Genomic DNA, 15,857 nt, shown 5'->3' on the forward strand with positions numbered 1-15,857 from the left:
AAGAAATTAATCCCTTCAGCAGTTAAGCAAGATCAAAATCAATTTGAATTCTGTCTTTAAGGAAAATAAGCTCTTTAAGACTCAAAGCTGAAACTCCCTTCTCACCTCTACCTCTTAGATCAAATACCACTTCAATCTTTCTTCCCTGAAGACAGTTGACTTAAAAGCAAATATCTTAGATATTCTGAATATCTGTGTGAATGTTTCCTGGTGAATCACCAATGCAGGTTGATTTATCATTTATATGTATTTGCCCAGGCTGCACCTATCACATACCCAAATAACATTCATGCCACTGTACACTATTTCAAAGAAAAGCCAGAGATCTCTAATACCTAACAAATTTTTAAATGTTTTTTTGAAACTCAAACTATTTAAATTGTAACCTTGCAATTACTAATTCAGACACCACTTTTAAATCACGCATTTTGTCCTATAGAGTATAAACCCACAAAAATATCTCTGAAAGAAAAGCAATTTTGAAAAAGAGTAACATGTAAATCTAACAAAAATTTTTACCTTATTTATAATACACAGCATGGCTTACTTGTGTATACAGTAAGACAGAGGAATATGTTGCTAATACATGATGACATTTTACAAGTTCATGGGTTAGGCTTTTATTTTTGTAAGTTTTGTTACGTCTCTTGCTAAATACATTCCCAAAAGTTTATTATAAAGAAAAACTATTTATTTTTAAATTATCTAAAATAACATTTGCAGAAAGATAGCTACATACAATCTCAAAATAAGCCTGAAAAACATTTTATTTTTAAAAATCAAAGCACAGGAATTCCTTTATAAAATATTCAGTGTCTCTCTCCTACCTGTTATTAAAATTAGTGCAGTAAGTAAGATTTCTACAGCCCAGCTGACAAGGTTCTCGTACATCTGCTAAACAGGTCAACATGGAAACTTCAACTGCATTATACTCACAAAAACGATCAAATTCTTGCCAGCTCTGTGAATTGCCCCAGCTCGTGCTATAAAGTTTAGTGCAGAGCTCTCTGGAAAAAAAAAAACCACAAACCATAGACAAAATAAAATTAAAAGAATAGCAGTCATTAAGATACAGCAGAGCCTATCATTTCTATGCTGATCACCACAGCTTACACTCACTGTAGAAGACTCTGTTAGTGCCCACAAAGTCTGCAAGAGCATCCAAACATTGTGCTCAAAGCATATAACCCCACTTCACTGTTTTCCAAGTTTTCCAGCTTTGCTTAATAATGCTAGCAAATCTTTAAGATTGTAAGACTGAAATAAAAATAAAAATAAAATTTTTATTTCAGAAAATAAAGCTTCAATACCCAATGAAAATTTAATAGCTGGAAACCTAACTAATGACTTTGACGTGAGACACTGGTTTTACTTGTAATAAATCTAGGTTCACATGATAATGAACAACTTCTAATCCCATCTTTCAACTTCAAACCACACCTCCTCCTCCTACAGAAATGACTGACAAGCAAAATACATTTCTTCTTTTGCCCTGATGTTTGAAGCAGGTGTACTGTTTATTGCTTGATTTTGAGATGTTTCCTGGTGTCAGCAATATCCATGCCACTTTGTTCACAGCAATATCACAGAATCACAGAATGATAAGGGGTTGGAAGGAACCTCTGGAGATCATCTCGTCCAACCCCCCTGCCAAAGCAGGTCCAACCAGAGCAGGTTGCACAGGAATTTGTCCAGGGGGGTTTTGAATGTCTCCAGAGACGGAGACTCCACCACCTCCCTGGGCAGCCTGTTCCAGAACTCTGCCACCCTCAAAGTGAAGAAGTTCCTCCTCATGTTTAGACGGAACTTCTTATATTCAAGTTTGTGCCTGTTACCTCTTGTCCTGTCCCTGGACACCACTGAAAAAAGACTGGCCCCATCCTCCTGACACCCACCCTTGAAGTATTTATAGGCATTGATCAGATCCCCCCTCAGTCTTCTCCAGACTAAACAGACCCAAGTCCCTCAGGCTTTCCTCATAAGAGAGATGCTCCAGGCCCCTAATCATCTTGTGGTCCTCTGCTGTACCCTCACCAGCAGTTCCCTGTCCTTCTTGAACTGGAGAAATATCCTACAAACTACAACTGTTCCCATCCCAATTGCAGGTATGGAACTTCACTTGCACTATTAAAATCTACTGCAAACTGGAAATGTGAGGGAAAGATCCATTTTTAGAACTAGTCAAAAAAAGCAACTAAAAGATATTGTATCAACTACCCTATGCTACAACGTTCTAAGAAATAACATAACTCCAGGGCTCTACTTCTAAACTCATTATAAGATGAGTTGTTGTTACTGTTGTTTTGTTATTGGATACCTTGAAGTTCCTTGAAGTTACTTCCTTGAAGGAAGTAACAGCTCAAAAATCAATGTTTGCAAGTTATTTTCACATATTGATGCATTTAAAATGCAATAATGATCTATTGTTAAAGTGGACAGATAAACACCCTAAACTAAAAATGCTAAAATTAGAGTTATTTGCAAGTGTGCAACTATCTGGTTTTGGGTTTTTTTTTTCCCAAATGTTGGAATAATTAGTTCCATTATTTAATTGTTATATAACCTAAGTTATTTTTCATTGACAAAAACCTGAATAGCATCTAGTAAAGAATACTGCTAAGGTTTTAACATGCAGCAACCAGGTACTTGAGGGTTGGTGCAGTTCATTGTCCCCCAGGCTCTCTTTAGCATCTGGTTAAGGCCTCTTCATCTTCGTGCAATTTTGGCTATTATGACCACAAGTAAGGTATAGGTTTCATTAACTTAGCGTGTCTGCTATAATAAACCAGTGTTAAAAGTGAGAAAAGTGTGATTCCTCTTATGGAACAGTATTTTTTTGAGATACAAAGTAAGTACTGGACAGAATGTGACACCCATCTGACTACCTAACCCTGTGTTTTTTCTAAGAATTTACAGAACTCCTATATTTGCTGTACATAGCAGGATTCAGGCAAAGAGACAACTTCTGAAGCATTTTCGCAATTGGAAATGAAAGTAGAGAGATACTGACCTACATGTGGAAGAGTTTGCTTTAGAACAGCAATGGAGCTTAGCTCCATCGAGGCCTGTTGAAGGCGGAGGGTGCACAGTGACTCCTGGGTGAACAGATCTTGAACTCTCAAGAAAACACTGCCAAAGCGGATCCTGAGGGAGAGGCATTGTTTTACAGCCTTCTATAAGTCCATCAACAATTTCAAGCTCTGTTTTCATTGACATTAGAATTCTTTTACATGCAGTCTGACACGCATAGTCTTCTGCTCTATCACAGCAATACAAGCCTGTTAGAAACAATTAAAAATAGTTAATGATCAAGTATACAACCACCAAGATGCGTGACATAATAGCCCTTAGAGAAAACGTGTTATAAAGGAGGGCTTTTTTCCCCCCACAAATAATCTCAAATAACGTTGCTTCTTTTAAATGCAAACAGAATCAACTCTGGAAAAAAAACACCAATATGTGGAATTAAAAAAAATAAATAAAAATCCATAATGCCCCTACAAACAAAAGTTATCCTTATATAAATTCATATAATTACAATATCGCAATACATTAATACAACTTATACAATAGACTTGTACAATAACACACTTTTTATATAAAGCCTCAAACATTCTCAGTATTTTTTATAACTTTCAGTAAAGAAGGATTTTTTTTGTACTTACTATCTGTAGGATTTCTCATTGGATATGACTGTGTATAGTTGTTCACACAGTGTATAAGCTGAGGGCTAATAGATGCGCAGTAATTTTCAACCGCTTTAATTTGTGAAGGACCAGGAGAAGAATCTGTCCGAAAAATTGCTTGACAGTATTCCCGACAGTTTGTATGGTGACCTGCGTAACTGCAACAGACTGACCCCACTGGGGAAACAAACAAACAACAGAAAATCTATGGGTTCCTACACAGAGAAATGAAGAAATGAAGCATGACAGATGGTGTCATGACTCACTCATTTTTGATATGTTATTAAATATACAGTTCTCGTGAAATACTTCTCCTAGAATTAATTCTGAGACACTGATTTCATTTTACATAGACTTTTTACACTTGCATGGTACAAGATTTCATCTATGCATTTAATTTTGTTACTTAAGACTCGAACAAAGCAAAAGGAAAAAATGAGCTTCTAAGCAATTATCAAAATTTGTGTATTAAAATACACAAATTAAAAACTGATATAAATTATATGAACAACCTAATCCCCTTATTACTTGAGCAAGAAAATTTATGCACGTGGTTTGTTATTCTATGGAACTGAATCCACATGATTTGTGTATATGTACACCCACAGAATGTCTTACATTTTAGAGAAAAAAGGATAGAATGATATAAAAGAAAAGAAAAAAAAAAAGGACAAACTATTCATTTCATACTTACTTTCATTTCTGTTAATACAACTAAAGAGAGCATTCTGAAATCAAAACAAAAATAGCATTACAAGCCAGAAAACTTCAAATAAATATTTGTGTCCAGTAATTTCTTATGATAAGCTAATAAATCTAACTTTGTTATTATTTTTTTCAATTAAATTGGATTAAAACAAAAACCCTATACAAAACCACTGAAAGCAGGAAATTAGAAGATCAGGGGTCAACTGAGTTCTGTGTGCACTTGCAATAAAATATTCAAGCAAGTAAATAGGAAGACTTTCCTGGACTAACTTAGAAACAGCATGCTGTAACAGCATGTCCCCAAATGGTTTTTTTAATGACAGCAATTTCAAAGACTCTATGTGAAAAAAAAGGACTATGCTCAGATACACATACTCAAACAGAAAATCTCAACAAACTAACTCAATGACAATATTCCTTAAAAGCTAAAGCATGCTATCAACTCCCTCAAACTGCAGCCAAGAGGTACCGTTGGGGGATATGCAGCATGTACACTGACAGGAGGGAAACACACACACCCAGCTCTTTTGTTTCAGAGGACTCTAATCCACAGAGCAATCATAGAACGGTTTGGGTAGAAAGGGACCTTTAAAGGTCATCTAGTCCAACCCCCCTGCAATAAGCAGGGACATCTTCAACTAGATCAAGTTGCTCAGATCCTCGTCCAACCTGACTTTGAATGTTTCCAGGCATGGGGCATTGACCACCTCTCTGGGCAACCTGTTCCAGTGCCTCACCATCCTCACAGTAAAGAGTTTCTTCCTAATATCTAAGCAAAATCTACCCTCTTTCAGTTTAAAAACATTACCCGTTCTCTCATCACTGCACTCCCTGACAAAGAGTCCCTCCCCATCTCTCCTGTAGGCCTCCTTTAAGTATTGGAAGGGACTATAAGGTCTCCCCAGAGCCTTCTCTTCTCCAGGCTGAACAACCCCAACTTTCTCAGTCTGTCCTCAAAGTAGAGGTGCTCCAGCCCTGTGGTGCCCCTCCTCTGGACCTGCTTCAACAGATCCATGTCTCTCCTGTGCTGAGGGCCCCAGAGCTGGATGCAGTGCTCCAGGTGGGGTGTCACCAGAGCTGAGGGGAAGAATAACCTCCCTCAAGACTACTGAACTCTTGCCCAAAACAACCAGAGTCTTCCCCACACTTAAAAAGCACGTTTCTTCTTAAAAAAACAGATACTGCATACAAGGTTTCCAGAACTTCTTGAAAACATGAAGTCATGAGATTGAAATTCCAAAATGTAGTTGCCAATTATCAAAGACTTTACAGATTGTGAAAAAGAGAAATTTGAACCCCCTCCACACATCAGAGCACCAGATTATAAAAAGTGATCAAATACATTAACATAGTGACAAAACACAATCCCCATCTTCACAAAGTTCATGATCCCTTTCATTTCCCCTATCCCCATCATGAAATAAATTTGTATTTTACACAGCATCTACAGAAGAAAACAGAAACACCGTCATCCTGATCCACAAACATTGCTGTGGGATTAAAATCTTGCTTCAGTACACCAAAATATCAGATGTGCTACTACCTTTACATAAGAAAAGGAAGAGAACTCAAAAGGCAGATCTAACTTAAGCTCAGTAGTTCACTAGATCCTTCATCTATGTTAGTTATTAGCATTTACTGCACTGCAGAGAAGTGGGTACCCCAAATAATTACTGGAGTATTTTTGTGAAAATTTCTACTCCTGCAAACAGATGGAAATGTTACATTTTTGAAGTGAAGAAAATACAATTGTGTTAGGAATCATCTTGATGTTTTTGTTTTTCTTTTTGTCTTAGAGACTGTTTAGAGTGCAGGAGTTTGTTTTTCAGTTCATATTCTCTACTTGCTTTCTTCTCAGAGACCACTTGAGTCAATTGATCTGTTTTGGCAGCATCCTTATTCCCCGCCCCCCCAATCTAGGTAGGAGTAGGATTACAGAGAAAAGCCAAGTAAATATCGAAGTGATCAAATCTCTCAGATATTATTATCTCTCCATAAAAACACCAGTAACTACAACACCTGAAGGCTGAGGATTTCCTCTCAAGCAGTTTGCCCCCATTCCATTGCGCTGCACAGGGAAGGGTAAGTGCAGAACACAGCTCTGTTCACAGGAGCGGCACAAGCAGGCACTCTCACCTCTATGAGGCAGCTTCAGTGTATAACCCACACCTCCTGCATCCCTTCCCTTACCTACTTGCCTTCGGAGACGCCTTAAATCCTGACACTAGAAGCAGTAAATGTTAGAGTCCCGACTTATTATTTTGTTGAAATGCTACTCATTAAGCAGACATATTCCACTAAAGAACCGGAGGATTCTACAACCTGACTTTCCCTTCCCCCCGCCCCGAAAGTTCTTTTAAATACCTAAACTTGATTCTTTTTTTAAATGTTGTCAGTAATTTCCATAGCTATCTTTATCTTCTTTTCTGTTGTTCATTTAAGAGGCACTTCAGAACACAGATTGGGTCTCCACGTGTTAATTAGCATTCAAATGAATTAGTATTCCTGCCTAGACAGTTCTGATGAAAACCTGAAGAGCCAAAAGAATTATTTACTGTACCACAAGATGGAAGACTCACATTTTAACTTAAATTTGAAAAGCCTCAAGCCTTGATGTTTCAGTTTGTATCATACCATTCATGATTTTATTTTGTGCTGTAATGTAAATCACAAAACTTGCTAATTACTCTTCATGCCATGTAAATCATAGTGCCATAATCCTGTATTCTACAGTATCGCAGTTATACCATCTTTTGGATAATATATTTTTGGGTAGTGAAATATGTTAACAGTCAAACACAAGATTTTAAAGATGACAGTCCCAATATTGTAGTAAGCAGCATCAATTTCTCCTCTTTTCAGTCAGAAATCAATTTAAACTATGGCAGATGTGGCACTGAAATAATGACCTGAAAAGAATAAATGCTAATCTAACTTGAAAATCTAAGTTAGTTTTCCATGAACACTTATAATTTTAGTGATCATGAATGAAAGCACAGGTCTTTTGAGAACACATCACACACAAACTCAAAAGTCTGCCTTACATAAAACAACGTCCAAAACCTCACAAAGTAACAATTCAGACATTTTATTTTCATTTTTTCTAATATCCTCTACGAAATTTTAGATCTTTTCTCCCAAGGGCAAAGATTCTGCATAATTTCTCTGAGACCAAGAATGAATTTGCAGCAACATTCCTCATCCCAGCAGCAAGTTTTCATCTGATTCATTTCAGATTTTCCCTCTTTACTACCCAACAAAGCAAAACCTGTTACCCATTCATCCGTGTAGCACGGACGAGGGGCAAGAGAACTCATGGAAACAGAACGTGCAGACAGAATCAGCATCCTAGAGCTGTAAAAAACAGATTTATACTGTTGCCTAAAGACTCCTGTCTGTCGCGGTTATACCCAAGTACTTGACCATACTGTTAGCACAAACAATACTTAGAATGTAATGCTGCTATAAATTCAGCTAAAAATTGTCATGTCATTTAAAAGTTCAATGTTACAAAAAAAAGTTATTAAAAAGAGGTTCAGGAATAATAGTGTCACTGGCGCTGTTAGCTCAGATTGCAGTTTGTAACTACACACAAAACAGAGAAGAATGGTGAGAAGATTATGGTGTCTATCAACTTTCTTCTTCTAAAGAGGAGATGAGACAAAATTATCTTCTTATAGCAATTTTACACACCAATTTTATACAGGCAGGATGCCCTAACCAGATAATAAAACGTCTTTCTGTACTTTGAAACTACAGCTCCACCGACTGCTGAGTGACTGTAACAATGCTTGTATTGCTGTTAAGAGGAGGTGGTTTTACTTATCTTTTCCACCTTGTTTTCAGCTCTTCTCTCCCTGTTCCCAGTTGTATAGTCTTGTGTATACCTTTACCCCAGCTGTGGCACTAATCAACTCCTCATGACCCGATTTTTCTCAGTAATACCACTGAAATCTCCTTTTTCTCATCTCCTAGGAGTTGAAATCAGCGAATTCAACAGGTATAATACTAAGTTAGAATAGACCTTTTAGATATCACCTTTTAGATGGACCTGCCAGATGCCAGAGGCAGAGTAAGGTAAGGGGAAGTGTATTTGTAGGGTTAGGGTTAGTGGGAGGGAATGTGTGTGGAAAAAGGGCAGTTGCAGGAAGGAAGAGGAAGAACTTCAGCTGCACTGAGCTGTTAAAGCAACTCACCGTATTTCATGAAACTGTAGAGGCTGTAGCCACCACAGAACACAGTGCTAGTTAGGGTGCTGACTTTGCTCTTTGGTGTTGGTCTGGATAATTGTTCAGTTTCTCAGAAAGTACAGGTACACACGTGGGGAGTGCAGTTATACAGACAAGAAAGAATTACTAACCAAAGCTTCGTTACAGAACACAAGGCTAATGCCCATCTCTAGCAGAGCAGCACTCATACTTAAGAAATCAGCAGCTTTCCTGCCCACACAAGCTTCCCTCTGAATCCGCTAGTGAACTGTCAGAAGAGAAAGACAGAGAAAACAAAGCAAAAGGAAAAAAAAAACTAAACAAAACCCATAAAAAACAAAAGAGCAGAAAAGGATGTTCTCTTTAAAGGAAGAACTAAGTCATCAAGATCTGGGAAAATGAGGATAAAAAGGCAATACCGTGTACACACAGGGTCTGACACTCCATTTTCAACTTGTGAATGAAATACTAAGTGAACAATATTGACGTTTATAAAACACAAACATAATGATTTATTTTACTTGTGCATTAATCTCATCTTTCAGACTTCTCTTTTTTTAAAACCAAATGTTGCTGAAACTGGTGGTTAAAGCCAGTGAGACTCTAAGCAGAGGGAAAGGAAAGGAAAGTGGCAGGCAGAGGCAACACAACTATGTATGCCTTACAGAAAACAGTCTCAAAGATCTTTTGGTATTACGGAAATTGAAAAAAAGGCAATTGAAGTTTATCCAGCAGAGAACATTATTTAATCTTCCTCACCATTTTAGCCAGTACTGCAGGACCTAACTGGTTTCGCTCTTTTTGGAGCTCATCAGCTGCAGGTAACGGCTCAAAAACCAAAATGCATGCACACAAACACAAATAAAGCAGAACATTTTGCTAAAGGAAGAAGTCTTCTTCATTGTAAGACTTCGTTCTTTTATATTCTAAGCACATTTTTTCTAAATGGCTGCCTCTGTGTCTTGAATGAAAAGTGACAGTGAAGCTGTTCTTTCATACCAGAAGTTAAGAGCATTGTGCTAAAAATCAAAGATTATTTTCCTCCCTAAAAATTATTGTGGTATCTGTATTCTACTAACTCTGGCAGAAAAAGAAGTTTGGTACGGTTGTCTTGGGCAACCCAACCATGTTAAATATTTGAATATAGGTCCTACCCAGTTAAGGCCATCTTAATTTAGAAATATTACCTACAGTTAGAAAATACACTAGGAAACAAAATGTTTCAGTCTGTGAGAAAAGCAATGAAAGTCCTGTTAATCTCTCCTTGACTTCATTTAATCTTCAAATTTATCAACGGAAGATAAAGTCAGAAGGTAACACACTAAGTTTTAGTGGAGTCAGCTGAAGTTTCAAATGATGGTGCACATCTGTTAAGAACTTTAAAAGCTTGTAGTAATTACGAAGTAAGGCCAAGATTTTAACCAATTATGTAAACCAATAAAGAAGTGAGAACACTTGCATAGTAAGGAAGAACAAAATCACCGGAACTTAAATTTTGGCAAGACCATTGAGTATTCTATAAACCTTCTTTAAACAGCAGAGAATAAAGACAAAGTGCACCAGAAGATAAGATAATAATATTAGCTCCAATGTGTAGTATGGTCAGAGTCCACCCTGAATTCATGAAGTAGTACTTCCAGAGGATGCACAGAGCCATGCGCCTTAGGAGTTCATTAGAACGGTCTCGGAACCTTTTCCTAAATGATGTCCTAGACAGCTCCTTGAGTTATAATCTATTGTCTCTGAGTACAAACAACTAGGTAAGAGCTAAAAGCTGCTGACTGCATTTTTCAAAAGGGGTAATTAGTAGTTAGCACTCACTAAAACCTCAGCGTAAAGTAGGATCCTAGAAGACCTGGATGACCCTAGAAGACAAAACAAGCCAATACTGTAGCACAGTGAATACTTTTCTGAATCCTACTACAGCATTTGAAACTGCAGGCACTGCATTTGAAGCTGCTGTATTTAAAAACTGTAAGAAAACCAAGTCAGATAAAGCCAAACAGTGCTCAAAGCTGTGAGGGCAAAAATACCTTTAAGCAGTCCAAGGACATCAAAAGTGTTCACTACTGTGTGTTGAAAAAAGTTTTAAGAGCAGAAGCAAAATAACTGCCAACATTTCCAATTATATTTCGACTTCATGGCAGATGTTAATAGCACTCAGCTGCAGCAAAGCTCTCGTAATGCTAATTAACTAGAGAAGTCTGAATGTCTAGCACACATGAAATAAGAACTGGAGTTCTTAATGTGCAGAGAGGTAAACTCACAGTATGCAGCGTAGAGACTCAGGAGCTGCAGCCTAGTGGAAATTTTAGTACTAACCTTTCCACGTACAGAAGAAAAGGCATTATTTCAAGCTTTATAAGCTATTTTCAGTTACTCTTCCAAGCATGCACTCCATGCAGTCTTTTCAAAAAATGAACATCAACTTTACACAAATTTTTAAAAATAGGAGAATCAGAAAACCCTACATAAAATCCGTACAGTCTCCACTTCCTTTTTCTTCTTCCTTAGACTATTACCTACCTTCTTTTTTAGAGGAAGATGAACAGGATAGCAGAAAGCTGGAAGAAGCAGTGAAAGATAAGAGAGTTGAGATGCACAGAACTAGAGAAAAAATGAAGATGACAAAATGAGTATCTGAGAAGCAGAAGATAGGAAAAAGGACTACCACAATAAAGTCTTTCAAAAGAAGGCAAATAAAGTACATTTCAGTAACACTCAAAAACACTCAGCAAGTTGTGATAAATTTTCCTAATTTCTGTATGCACTGCTACTTGAAAATCAAAATATGTTTAATAGGACACGGAATCTTCAATGCACTGATCAAAAATGAATAGGTTATAATAACACAATTGATTTCTAAAATGTATAAAATCTCCATATTAGAAGAATCACAAGCTTCAAAAATATTTACAGTAAAAGTAATCCAGAAACATATGATCAGCAGAAAAAGCATCTTCAATTAATTTTGTGAAAACTGTCATGTCAATGTTAAAGTGATCCTGCTACTGTACAACCTAAGACTCTGCTTAGCAACTTCAAACTTTGTGACACCTCCTGCTTGGAATTTGGGGTTTTTTCGCTGCTCTGAACCCTATGCCCTACCCTTGAAGACTTACCTCTTTCTTCATGCTCACTAACTTAGTGGGAAGCTCAGGGTTAACTCATGAAGTTGCCTCCCTAATCTCAAAATATTACAGAAAAGTACTATGCACAGTTCAGTCAACTATTGTTAAGAAGCTTGTGAAAATCCTCTGGGAAATCTGTACGTGAATATATATGTAAGCTATGACAGTGTTGACAAAAACGGAATTACTCTTTATATTCTTAATTCAGCTATTTTTTTACTTCCATGTCATGTACTTATGTATTCAATACCTCAATAACAGACTTGAGAGCTGATGAACAAGCACTATGATCTACATTGTAAATTATTTCTCAGTTGGATCCTAATAAGGTTCCAATTAGATCTAATTGGATCCTCATTTTTAGTGAATGAAGTATGAATTCTTAAACACAAAGGCAAACATGAATGACATTGCATTTCTGTGCTTCACAGGCTATTTCTGATCTTATGTCACCTCTTTCAGTTTTAATCAGCCACTCTCTTCCCAGTTGTTGTTTCTTCCACAGCCAACCCAACTGAGTACAAAGTATGGCACAGGTCACAGGCACATAAACTACTTACAGACTACAGAGGGAGCAGGACACGTTCACCAAGGCACCAAGAATTGTATTTTTTTTTTTTTTAAGAAAAGGAGAAAGAATCACTAGGGTATTAAAAAGTGCAGGTTCCCTCCAGAAGTATTTTTTGCGATCTCGTATGTTAGGCAAAACTTCCTTGAATTTTATATAACCAATGGGTCTCCTGAGAGCATTGAGAGTACTATTTTTCATGAGTATCTGTAAGCCTAGATACACAGGAAAACCCATTGTAATACAAAATTCTGTAATAACTGAAGATCTACCACATCAGATACTTCACTTCTGTCCCTGCTACTACTCCTGGTGCTCATTAAGAAGGGCTCTTTCCTTCTTCACCAAGCAGAAGACTGATTCATTCTTCCATCACTTTTCTCCTTCTCCTTCAGTGTTGCACAGATAGAAAGAGTTAAGGTTTTCTGTACTATAACAGCAAGATCACTCTTGGAAAAGAGTGAGGGACCCATTTTCCAAAATTCCAGATAAAAACTGGAAAAAGTCAGTAAGATGACTATCACCATTTTGTAGACATTCTTTAATCTCTTACCTTTCCTCTCCCGTTCTCCTTCAACCCATATTGGCCAACCTCCTACAGCAATGCAGAAATCCAGAAAAAAAGAAGGAAACAGACCAGCATAATAGAGGAGAAGCTTACAGGTGTTGACAGTATAGCACATCACAGCATGAGAGAAGACAGAACTACTTACAATGAAAATTCATTTTCAAGAGAACAGGTTATGGTAATTTCAACAGTGAAGAATCCAGGAAAATACTCTGTAGATTGTTTAGATAAAAGGACCAAAGTGGAGGGGAATGGGATTTAATGTTTCCTGGAAAAACAGGAAACCACCTACACTTCTGCCCAAATCAAGAGAACAGAAAACGGTGTGATATCCTGAACTGTTGATTATGAGCAGAATTTATGCAGGGCTACCTAATCCAGGGTAGGAGGCAATGAGACAAAGCAGGGAGGAGGAATCTGGCTTTTAATTAAGAAACAGATTGAAAGAGAGGAAGTCCTAGCAGAACAACATTTCTACAAACTGTGTTAAAAAGAACATAGGTAAAGGCAGATTTCTGAAGATATCCTGATGATTAATTTTAAGAGCAGAACAGTAAAAAGCATTCATAGTTTCACTGATGTCACAAAAATTATTAATTTGAAATTACTTAAATTAGAATAGGAGACTTAAAAGTTTATTATTCCCTGAGTTTATTTCTTCAGGTCACTTTTAAGCTGATCCTCCCACTATAGAAGCCAAAATGTTTCTGACGGAATGAATGCTCACAATGAATGCTCACTTTCATCAGAACTCCTATGAAATGAACTTTTTTAGAATCCATGTCTCCATTTTGGAAGTTGCATCTTTTTCATTCAAATGAAGATATATATATGCAAGTCTAAAAAAAGACAAGCCCTTTTTACAGAAAACAACTGTACTTTTACAAAAACTGTGGAGGGAGATAATTTGTATTTGGATGAAAATGAGTATATCCAAAAAATTACTATAAGACGACTGGACTTTCCCTCTTCTACAGGATACTTCTTACAGAATTTATAAAACAGTTGATTTTTAATAAGATATATGCAGACACATATACACATACCTCGTATTCCTTCCTGCAGACCTTTAAAACATCATTCTTTGCAGAAGCCTGAAAGACAGATAAGTTTCTCTATTTGTAGTAGAAAATAATAAAATCATTATGCAAAATAAAGACGATGCTATCTTTATATTAACTGTCATAGCCATGCATTTATGATCTATTTAGATGTTCCTTTTTAAGAACCTAAAGAATCCATGTAGAGCTTTAAGAAAAAAAAGCAGAAACCGTGACTTACTATACTATACTTAATTAAAAACCAAACCCTCATATTTCTGCACCAAGTTAGCTGATACCGTAAGCACACAAAGCAACTTTGTTTTTGTGAAAGGCTTACCAGATAGAGCAGAATACAGGGAATAATTAGGAAATGGAAGAACATGAGCATAAAAATCTCCCCATTCCGCATGCCCAATATCACTTATGCCTCTTTCCCTTCTCCTCCGTCTTGTATGCAGTCTGTATGCAGTCCTACAGTTCCTATTTTAAACTGAGTTGCAGAAATTCTCCTTTCCAACTGCAGATCAGTTTTTCCTGTAGAATAACTCTTGCTCCTTTTTCATGTGACAGATATTCAAAATTATTATTACACTAACATTAGTTATTTCATCCTCCAGTAATTTAAAATACAAGGGTAAAGTCTGACCTTGGACCTATCATAACTTCTTCTTCAAAATGCCTCTGAAACCTCCTCAAATTTCAAGAATCAAAATTAAAATCCAAATAATTCCCATTATCCCTAATGTTTCGCAAAACATTAGTTTTAGTTTAAATGAAAAACATATGAAATGTATCAGTCAGCTAACGTACAAAACACAGCCAAGAATCTGAGACAGCACAGTCTGCAATCAAACAATACAGCATCTGATTGTGAGAATAATGAGAAATGATATAATAATCAGAAAACTAAGCTAACAGAATTTCATAGGACATGCAATAAGTGGAATTGTTTTTATCACGTCTGGAAAACATTTAAACATTAGGATAAATTTGAAAACTTTGCTAAGAAATGCATTTGGAAACAACTACATATATCTTCTTTTCAGAATTTTGTTTACTTGCTCCTCATCTCTCTTTCACACTACTCAGTTTGTGTACTCACTGCTCATTTCTTGTCAAATAATTTAAATTCTATGCTTTGGGATGAAGGTAGCATCTTTTTTTTTTTTTGGTGTGACAACAATTTGCAGTAGACTGCTGGTCCAAGATTAAGATTACACAGGTAACATGCAAGATACAAGGATCAATGGGCCAAGGCCAATGGGATGAGGTTCAACAAGGCCAAGTGCCGGGTCCTGCACTTGGGTCACAACAACCCCATGCAGCACTACAGGCTTGGGGCAGAGTGGCTGGAGCTGCCTGGCAGAAAAGGACCTGGTGGCACTGGTCGACTGTCGGCTGAACATGAGCCAGCAGTGTGCTCAGGTGGCCAAGAAGGCCAACAGCATCCTGGCCTGTATCAGGAATAGTGTGGCTGGCAAGATTAGGGAAGCGATTGTCCCGCTGTACTTGGCACTGGGGAGGCCCCACCTCGAGGGCTGTGTCCAGTTTTGGGCCCCTCACTACAAGAAAGACATTGAGGTGCTGGAGCAGGTCCAGAGAAGGGCAACGAAGCTGGTGAGGGGTCTGGAGAGCAAGTCTTATGAGGAGAGGCTGAGGGAGCTGGGGTTGTTCAGCCTGGAGAAAAGGAGGCTGAGGGGAGACCTTCTCGCTCTCTACAACTCCCTGAAAGGAGGTTGTAGTGTGGTGGGAGTCGGTCTCTTCTCCCAAGTCACAAGCAATAGGACAAGAGGAAATGGCCTCAAGTTGCACAAGGGAAAGTTTAGATTATATATAAGGAAAAATTTCTTCGCCAAAAGGGTTATTAAGCATTGGAACAGGCTTCCCAGAGAAGTGGCGGAATCACCATCCCTGCAAGGATTTCAAAGACCTGTAGATGTGGTGC

General features: G+C 37.4%; 1 protein-coding gene across 2 annotated transcripts in view; it reads right to left on the reverse strand.

Annotated features, from left to right (window-relative positions):
- RECK (reversion inducing cysteine rich protein with kazal motifs) overlaps positions 1–15,857 on the reverse strand; it is a 62,580-nt gene that overhangs the window by 23,874 nt on the left and 22,849 nt on the right. The window contains exons 6-11 of one of the 2 annotated variants that reach the window (XM_074146251.1): positions 13,916–13,963; positions 12,855–12,896; positions 4,381–4,414; positions 3,666–3,863; positions 3,011–3,278; positions 828–1,007 (exon numbers count right to left, since the gene is read on the reverse strand). In XM_074146251.1, the coding sequence (XP_074002352.1) occupies positions 828–1,007; positions 3,011–3,278; positions 3,666–3,863; positions 4,381–4,414; positions 12,855–12,896; positions 13,916–13,963 (770 nt within the window). The remainder of the gene's footprint in view (positions 1–827; positions 1,008–3,010; positions 3,279–3,665; positions 3,864–4,380; positions 4,415–12,854; positions 12,897–13,915; positions 13,964–15,857) is intronic. The other variant, XM_074146253.1, reaches the window with a different exon arrangement.

Source organism: Numenius arquata, chromosome 4 (assembly GCF_964106895.1).
Source record: "Numenius arquata chromosome 4, bNumArq3.hap1.1, whole genome shotgun sequence".
NCBI classification, from domain to species: domain Eukaryota; kingdom Metazoa; phylum Chordata; class Aves; order Charadriiformes; family Scolopacidae; genus Numenius; species Numenius arquata.